Source organism: Chiloscyllium plagiosum, chromosome 15 (genome assembly GCF_004010195.1).
Source record: "Chiloscyllium plagiosum isolate BGI_BamShark_2017 chromosome 15, ASM401019v2, whole genome shotgun sequence".
Classification (NCBI taxonomy): domain Eukaryota; kingdom Metazoa; phylum Chordata; class Chondrichthyes; order Orectolobiformes; family Hemiscylliidae; genus Chiloscyllium; species Chiloscyllium plagiosum.
This window is the reverse complement of record NC_057724.1, coordinates 61,878,658-61,888,261: the sequence shown is the minus strand read 5'-3', so window position 1 is coordinate 61,888,261 and position 9,604 is coordinate 61,878,658. Positions and strand designations below refer to the sequence as shown.

At 42.2% G+C, this 9,604-nt stretch overlaps 1 protein-coding gene and 1 non-coding gene across 6 annotated transcripts in view; both read right to left on the bottom strand.

The window, feature by feature from the left end:
• col4a6 (collagen, type IV, alpha 6) overlaps window positions 1–9,604 on the bottom strand; it is a 421,315-nt gene that overhangs the window by 111,783 nt on the left and 299,928 nt on the right. For all 5 annotated transcript variants that reach the window (XM_043705028.1, XM_043705025.1, XM_043705027.1 and 2 more), the window contains exons 20-21: window positions 6,195–6,335; window positions 3,079–3,180 (exon numbers count right to left, since the gene is read on the bottom strand). In XM_043705028.1, coding sequence (XP_043560963.1) covers window positions 3,079–3,180; window positions 6,195–6,335 — 243 coding nt within the window. The remainder of the gene's footprint in view (window positions 1–3,078; window positions 3,181–6,194; window positions 6,336–9,604) is intronic.
• trnac-gca lies at window positions 6,818–6,889 on the bottom strand. Its single transcript has one exon. It is a non-coding gene; the product is annotated as a tRNA-Cys (tRNA).

Below are 9,604 nucleotides of genomic sequence, written 5' to 3'. Positions count from 1 at the left end.
AATGGAGACCTCTTTCGATACTTCCAAATTCGAGATTATATACAGAAGAAGACTACGTTATTAGATAGTCTTTATAAATCAGATACAGAATGTAGAGTGCTATGGCCAATGGGGGTATCTTCCGTCAGTACTATTTATCATTTACTACATGATGAAGTATCGGGAGATATGGACAATCTGCTTAAAACATGGGATCAGGATTTGGGACTAGAAATCTCTATAGAAACATGGAATGACATTTGGGAAAATGCCAGAAGAATCACCATCTGCAACAGAACTCAGGCTATCCAGCTGAAGATACTTCATAGGGCCCAAATAGCACCGGATCGATTGGCAAAATTTAAGGCAGGAGCATCTCCAATGTGTCCCAAATGTAAAATAGAGGTGGGCACTCTTGTACATTGCCTATGGACCTGTCATAAGATCCATAGGTACTGGACTAAAGTAGCAAGTACCCTGACAGAAATTTTAGGAACGGAAATTAAAGTGGACCCTGTATCTCTCCTTTTGGGCTTTTCGAACTTACCCTCCCTGGATATGCACAGGAAGAGATTATTTTCTATTCATTCTTTCTGTGCAAGGAAAAATATTTTGGTAAACTGGGTAGCTGAGGGCCCCCCTGGACTTTCAAATTGGCACAGTTTAATTATGGAATGTATTCCCCTTGACTTCCTTACAAATATGGTGCACCGAAAGACCGAATTATTTCATAAAATATGGCAGCCCTTCTTGAATTATATAAATACAGATATTTCGGCTATCCTAACAAGGGCTTTTATTTAATTGAGATTGCAAACCTGGCTGGTCCGGGGCCCCTTGGGAGAGGAATTCCGCACGAATACGGGTTTTGTTACATTTGATGTTAACACATTCTGAGCATGTATCTCACTACCCAATTTGTGTTATCCGTTGGTTTTTTTAGTCTTATTTGAATAATGTAAGAGACTTAATTATACACTCTGGTTAGTTGTAGGTTAGATTAGTAGTTAGTTGAGTTTTTTTTCTCTCGGTATTTTTCTTTTGTTAAATTTTGGTTATTATTTATTTAAGATTTAATTGTATATCAATGTTTGTACTTGAGAGTTTTTTTATTTTTGTAAACTTGTAAAAATGTTAAATTTCCAATAAAAATATCTGTAAAAAAAAAAGAATGGTCTTCAGAGGGTTGGTGTGGACTTGATGGATCAAATGGCCTGCTTCTACAAAGAAGGGATTCTATGACACTGAATCTGGGTGCCCTACAATGACTGAGGCAGCGGAAAATCGGCCAATTCATTTCAATTCACAGCAATGCTCATATGTCAGAAGGGCACTGAACCAAGTTGCCCCACGTAATAATGTACGACACATTGTTTTACGAAGGCCTTGTGCACCAACCCGCCACAGTATGATGACTTGCTCACACTCTCGTTCAGCTTCAGGTCAGGCCTTGGCAGCTCCTTCTTGTTCTTGGAGAAACAATGACATTGGCTGGAATTGAATGCCTTGAGGGTTTTGGAGCTCACACTTAATTGGTGCGTGGGTGTGTGGGTGCTGGTTGGTGACTCCCACCACTGAACCATTCCAGGCCAGGAAAGTTCATGGATGGTCAGTCTGGTCCAACTCCAATTACTGTCCAATTATGGGTCACATTATGAGACTAATAACAATTAGTAGAATGTTTACTTGAGGGGCCCTGGGGACTGGCGGGGGTTGGGAGGGGGTGGAAGTATAAGCATGGCCTGGAGTCCCTCACTGAACCTCAGTGCATCCATTGCTTGGATTAAATTACCTCCTTAACCTAATTACATCATGCACAGGCCATACTGAAAACTGCATTAGATGACTGCTTGATCTGTAAACCACCGCTACTACAGAAATAACAAGCAAGTCGTCTCAGAGTTACCACAGAGATTGGTATTCTCCATGCGTTGAAATTTTCCCACAAATCAATAAGATGCTGTTTGCTGCAAAATAAAGTAAATGCTAGGAGTGGAAATTAAAAAAACAGAAAATGGTCTGGCAACATCTGTAGAGGAAAAGAGAGGGAGAGAGATAGAAAGAAATTGAGAGAGATTGAAAGAGAGGGAGGGAGAGCGAAAGAGAGACAAGGGGATAGAGACAGAGAGACATATTGCGAGAGTATTAATGATTCAAGTCAATCACGAAATATCATCAACTTGAAATGTTAAATCTATTTCTCTGTCTTTTTAGATACCGTTTGACCTGTTGAGTGTTTATTGTATTTTGACTTTCCACTTCACAAGTCATTGACAGACAATGTCCCACAGTCTTCATCAGTCTGTGGGTTTCAATTCATATTCTGAAGCATCATCTGAAACACTTTAAACAGTAACACCCACCTTTCTTTCCCCACATACCCCTCGTGCAGTTAGTTATTTTACAGAAACCCAAAGAACTGAAAGAACAAATTCATAAAAACAAGTTTAGCAACAGCAACATTTCACCATTAACATGAAAAACAAGGCTTTTAGCTATTCAGAAACTTCTGCATCAAGAAGCTTCTCTTATTCCTGTTCCAAATGGGTGCTGAAGAATAAAAAGCAAAACTAGCAAAGAAATGGGGTCAAATGCTCTTGGCAGCAATGGTGTAGAGACTTGGGAGCCTTAGTGAGACTTAAATACAATAAAATCTCAGTGGCACTGACTTACCAGATAGCATTCTGGCCTCAGTCAGAAGGCTTGACGTGTAAGTTCCGTTTAATTAAAAATTCTACGCACCAATGGAGTATTGAGACTGTCAGAGATGCTGTCCTGCAGTTCAGATGTTAAACCAAGGCTCTATATACCTGTCTGAGTGAATGTCAAGGAATCCTGAGCTCTATTCCAAGCTGCCTGGCTAATTGTCGCACCTCAAGCAGTATCATGAATGACCTGCTCATTATCTTATTGCTATCTATGGGCCTGAATGTGTGCAAATTAGTTTCTATCTTTTCTCAATGACAACAGACCCAGAGCTTCAAAAATACTTCCTTATGAGAGCTGCTTGTGCTTGTGAGAACGAGTAATCTGTTTGTGGGGAGAGGTCTCTATTAGAAATTAACTCACAGACAAGGGCAGTCCAGAAAATTTACTCACCCTTATAGCCTTTATTTCCCCTGAATCCTGGTGGTCCGGCTGGTCCAGGCAATCCTGGAGGACCAACTGGTCCAGTTACTCTGGTCCGACTACCTGAAGGACCTGATTGAAAAACGTACACTGACCTTAGTAACACATGTCTAGCAGAGAGGATTGAAAATAAAAGAGGGTTACATTTTACAACCTCTTATTATTTCTTTCTTTTATTCAAAGTGCTTTTAATTGCTGTTAAGTATTAAAACATGATACCAAGGGCTCCAAAGCTCCTTCCTTTTTTTATATCAGGCTGAAATTATGAGGGGGAGGGCTTCACAGACAAGTTAATGCAGGGGCGAGGAAGATCTCTGCCTGCCAAACTGTCCAGGGGAGTCCTAACAGTCATCTATACCCTAGTTAGCCTGCAGCTGCTAAAGAAATGACTTGACTGAATGTAAAATGGATGATAATATAACTTGTGGTTCTTCACACAAAAGCTACAATGGTAAAAGACATTCTCTCGATTTGGCCACAGTTGCCTGGGTATCAGCCATGGCTCAAGTGATGACTCTTTTCATTCTAAGACAAACATGGTAAGTTCAAGCTCTACTCTGCAGTCCAATGTTGCCTTTAAACAGCAACCCAAAGATTATCAGGTAGATTTCTCAGAAATTGCCCCCTTTAAGATATTGAACGTGCACCCAAAAATCTTTTAAAATGTATCATGCCTTCAAACAGGCCACATTTTCAAATATTTAGAGGGGACTTTGCTTGGGTCTGTTATTACAGAACTGAGGTGAGTTTTGCATCATCTCGTAGCTGAGACTTGAAAATCTGTCAGCCCACACAAGACCAGAAACCCCATGTGCTCTTTAAAGATCTCTGTGGTGACTTGGGTCTTCACCTTCCCTTCAATAATACCCCTAAACTCTCTGCTCATTATCCTAATGACCATGTCTGGATCTTGTTGTTTCTGCCATCTTTCCAACATCAAAAATAGATCCAAGTCTTTTCAAATGAACTGTTCTGAAGAAGGGTCACTGGACATTAACTCTGATTCCTCTCCATTGACGCTGCTAGATCTGCTGAGCTTTTCCAGCAATTTCTGTTTTTGTTTCCGATTTCCAGTAACTGCATTTCTTTAATTTTTTTCAAATAAACTTGGTTGCTCATGAAAAGTGCTTCAGAAGTACATAGTACTGCTTTTCTTTAGCTGTGAACTTTAACATCCTAAAATATTTTAAAGCTTTGTGCATCATTCAGGAATTGTGTGCACTGACTGACTAATGAAAATGACAAAGATTTGCTCTTGCCAATTAGCTACCCCTGGCTGTTAGATATGCTCCTTAAACAAAGCTACCTACAATAGATCGCAAGGGTGCAAATTCATGCTCACTTTACAAGTTACCGCATGACCACCTTAAGAGTCCAAGTTGTTATATACAGTGTATGTGAACTAGTTCCTCATTTTTACTTGAAACACGGATCTTTTACGTAAGATCCAGTCAACAAACTTTTAACAAAGTCAAAAATTTTACAAACTTAAATGCAGAATGTTTAAGGAAAAAAAAATTGAGTCCTTATTGGTAATATTGCCAGACTGAGGATTCATAGCAATATTCCAAGCTAATTAATACCTTTCTGATTCCCATTATCCACACACTCTGCGGGTCCATCACAGAATAAAAAGTAAATTCATTGGACAAAGATCGATAAGAACACAATACAAAAAGTCAAGAAAACAGCAGTATAAAAGATGAAAGTTCATTTCGCCTTATACTTGATTAAAGTGCAGTCTTGAACAGCAAAATATTTTCAACAAATTTATATCACAATTATGCACCCTTTAGTGCCAGCAGTCGGTAGTTTTAATGAAACAGTGAAGAAAGTTGGAGAATTCAAAAGACTTACAAGTTGCCCCAAATGAAATCTAAAATATTTTGTAGTTCCATGACTGAATGTATGTAGCAGAGGGTTATGAGCACGTTGAAAACTAAAGGAGGGAGGTCAAAGCAGAATTTTACTCATAGTGCAAAAAAACTATGAGAGGCAAGTACACTGTGACTGTAAATTTTACACATATAATTCCCACTGCACAAACCTCTGTCACTGATTTGCAAGATCATAGCATTTACTTGATAAAAGAATAAATTCAAAACCATTACCCAAAATATAACACAATGTTGACATAGTCAAGCAACAGCCTGACACAGTCATGCTCATATTATTGGCATGACCTCCTGCACTCTTCACTGAACCAGAGTTGACCCCATAGCTTGGCGGTAATGAGAGTATGGGGGACATGCTGAGCCATGAGGTTACAGAGTGTGTTGGAGCACAGTTGTGCTGCTGCTGATGACCCACAGCATCCCATGGCTGTTCAGTGTCCAGTTGCTAGAACTGCTGGAATCTATTGCTTTCAGTGCACTGGTGCCCATAACACAATGGAGGTTCTCCTCAATATGAAGAGGGGACCTTATCTCCACAAATCTATGGAGTAGTCTCTCCTAATCATATTCTTAGTTACAGCCTATCTAGAGTCTTAATGTTGACGAAGGTTTTCAATGAAAAGATGCATCTAGTCCTTGCAGTTCTTTTGTCCTCCTGTCATTCCTTGTTCTGCGTCAGCAGAACTGTGTCTCCTCGCTCTGCTATTTTCCCACTTACACTAAGCTAACCAAAACATATAATATCTTTACAAAGTAGAATAATGTATAGATAGGGCCTAGACTACCTAGATCTCAAAACTATTGAGTTTGGGGACCAAGGAAAAATTGGTTGTGGCCTTATCAGTGCTTCTTGATTATGTTGTCTTCTCTTCATCTCTTTTCAACCTGCTTCATGGTCATGACTCTTCATCTACATTTCCAAGTGAGCAAAAAGGAGAGCATTTATTAATTCAGCCAACTGCCTCACTGTACAAGAATTGCCCAGCATAACTCCCTCACAGGTGGGATGGCATAGTGACTGAGACTTGGCTTGGGGATACCAACCCTCAGTGCCATGAATTGCTTCCCAAATGTTAGCTTTTCAGCTGCTTTGCTCAAAACAGTCGGATGATATTCCCAGAAAGAAACAACATCTAAATTCATATCTTGTACGCATGATTCTGAACAATTCCTTTCAACTATGCTATGTACCTGGTAGGCCAGGAGGTCCAGGTGGGCCTGGTAATCCTGGTGGCCCTTGTGGTCCTGGTTGTGAGAATATCATTCTTCCTGCTGCTCCTTTCTCGCCTTTAGGTCCTTTAACACCTGAAAATCCTGGTAAACCCTTGGAGCCTAATCAATGGAAACAAAAACTGAACATTGACAAGGTGCAGTAGTGATAACCTCCCTACAGCCACAATGTGACTGATATATCAAACCTGGCCTGACTCCATCATTATACACTTACTCATAGAGTCATAGAAATGTACAGCATGGAAACAAACCCTTTGGTCCAACCCGTCCATGCCGACCAGATATCCCAACCCAATCTAGACCCACCTGTCAGCACCCGGCCCATATCCCTCCAAACCCTTTCTATTCATATACCCATCCAAATGCCTTTTAAATGTTGCAATTATTCCAGCCTCCACCACTTCCATGGCAGCTCATTCCATACATATACCACCCTCTGTGTGAAAAAGTTGCCCCTTAGGTCTCTTTAATATCTTTCCCCTCTCACCCTAAACCTATGCCCTCTAGTTCTGGACTTCCCAATCCCAGGGAAAAGACTTAAAATTTAAAACTGCTTCAGATTAGGGAAGGTGCTGGTATAAAGGGGGCACCCAGATTTGAACTGGGGACCTCTTGATCTGCAGTTAAACACTCTACCACTGAGCTATACCCCCAGCTTCCTGATAAACACCAATCAGTATTATTAAATCAACACGAGGACACCGTCCTCAATTCAAAATATGCAAATGAAGAATCTTTAATGTTTTGCACATAGAAAGCAAAATGAACTCAAGTTCAGAATTTTAAAATAAAACAAAATGCCAGAACATCCAATTATCTTGAGGCAATGTGGCCTCAACCTTTGTCAGGATAGAGCACCTCTCCATCATGGCGATGATGTCACAATTTGTCGGGAATAGCAAGTCCCATCCCTGCCCGTCTTCTCTAGTTTTCACGGAATTGGGGATTCGAGATGGGACATTTGAAATGGCCAGCTGCCTCACTGAGACAGGATTTTAGAATCTCTAGAGAGTATGACCCAGAGTGTTCAGAATAGACCAGGTAAGAGAAAGTCCGGATGCAATGCATTTCTTTTGCTTAGCCAGTGTTTCCCTTTGGAAAACTGAAACATTCCTGCAGATATTGTCAGAGGCAGGAAGGGTGATGTAGCAGAGATCCTCAGATAGCTGGGTCCAGTCTCCTTTGTGGTTGGGTTAGGGATCCTTTGGGGTGGTGAGTTATCAGATATCCCCTAAGGCAGTTATCACAGAATCCCTACAGTGTGGAATCTGGTTATTCAGTCCATCAAATCCACACCAACCTCCAAAGAGCAATCTATCCCCCTACTCTTTCCCTGCAACCCTGCATTTTCCCATGGCCAATCCACCTAACGTGCACATCTTTGGACTGTGGGGGGAAACCAGAGCACCTGGAGAAAACCCGCACAATCGCAGAGAAGAAGATACAAACTCCACACAGACAGTTGCCTGGGTGGGAATCAAACCTGGGTCCCTGGCATTGTGAGGCAGCAGTGCTAACCACTGACACTGTGCCACCCCAACTACAGATGGTGCAGAAACCCATTGGAACTGTCCAACTTGTCAACACCAGTCAACCAGTGTCAAACAGAAGGTTTGCAATAAGTGAATTTTCTCACGCAATCTTCCACGCTTCATTCCATTATCTTTACAAGAGTGCTTTGGTCCCCTTGGTGCTCTCAGCTGTGGCTTATCTAGAGTCTTTATGTTAGCTCAGGTTTTTAATTTAAAAATACATCCAATCCTTGCAGTTCTGCTGTTTTCTGTCTCTCCTTATTCTGCATCAGCAGAATTCTCTCTCCTTGCAGTGATAAGTTCCCACTTACACTAAGCTAACCCACACATACAATATCTTACAAAGCAGAACAATGACTCGTACCATTGGTCGGTGCCCTTCTTGTGCAATTGTATAGCAGGAGAGGCAGAATTCCTCAACACTACTGGGACCTGTATTTAAAGCTTCGTTGGCCTGTATTTAAAGTCCAGCTGCACATCAGTTCAAATGCTGCAAACTAGGAACCTCCCTTCATCTTGTGGTGCTGCAGCTTTATGGTACAGAAAGGAAAGCTTCACAGACCGCAACCCAGGACACCAGGCTAACAAGGTGGTGGAGAAGAGGTCCCTCCTTTTTCCTGCAGACTGGCGCAGGGTGCCACCCCACCAGACACAGCAAGCCTGGACACAGATAGCCCCGACATCACTGCAGTGGTGGAAGTGGGTGAATGGGTAATCTACTCTCTGCTACCCCACACTCATGGGTCCTTCTGCTTTATAAGGTGACTAGGGTGATGTGGGTCCATCAGGACGCCCAGCTTACATAGCGCTCCTTCAAACTCTGCCTGGGCACCAACTTTTCACCAGGGCTCATGGAGTCCAACTCCAACTGTTGCATGTATCATATCCACTAAACAGCTCTTAACCACCTCATTCTCTCAAACTATTAACCTTTCCTGCCCTCTGTGTTAACTCATTGCAGACACTTTATCACTCCTCCTGCCTGTGAATCACCACAATCCTCTTTTCTGTCTACTTCATACTCAATCTCTCTTTTGGGTCAATGGGTGTGGACATCGGACTTTCCCCTCCTCCCAAGCTTAAAACATTGCCAGGGAAGAGCAAAATCAAGGGACGGACACAATAGCTGACCAAGCTTCTTTGTGCTGTGCTGCCCTACCATTACCACCATTGCTAATTCATCCTTCATCACCAAAACTGTTTATCCCTCTTGGATAATTCATTCCTTCTTTTCTCTTATTCAGCTACAAGGAGCATTCAGCGAGCGTTTGCTAAGAGCAGACCAGCACCAGAGTCCCTCAGCTGTGCCTCAGCATCTGAAGATGAAGCTTTTGACTCGGCCTGGTGAAGATTCACCAGCAAGGCTTTCACCTGCACCCCCAACACCACCAAGTCGGTCACCTCATTGGGTGCTCTTTCTAGACTCGCCTCCAGAGCACAGTCTGCTGAGCCCATTGGTGACATGTTCACTGCAGCAGGTCGAGGGAAAACAGAAACACACCCCAGGTCTCTGGCACCCAGAGGATGCTAGGAACCTGCTCAGCCGCAGGAAGAAGACAACCTCATGGTCTCAGATATTTGCAATTTAATCAAAATGCACAGACAGACGTAACCTTTTAGCCTCCCCTTGTTTCCGTTGCGTATTATATTTACCATCTTCAATTTAGCCCACAGCATTGGAAATTCCAGTGTCCTTGATGGCCTTAGACTGTCCTCATGTAGAGGTCAGGGTGACCGTGACCTGTGAGAACTCATGCTCACTCCTGGGGCTTCCAGTCCCGTCCTGTTGTATATTAGGTCCCACCTTTCTACATTCAATTGTCTTCCCCGTACTCC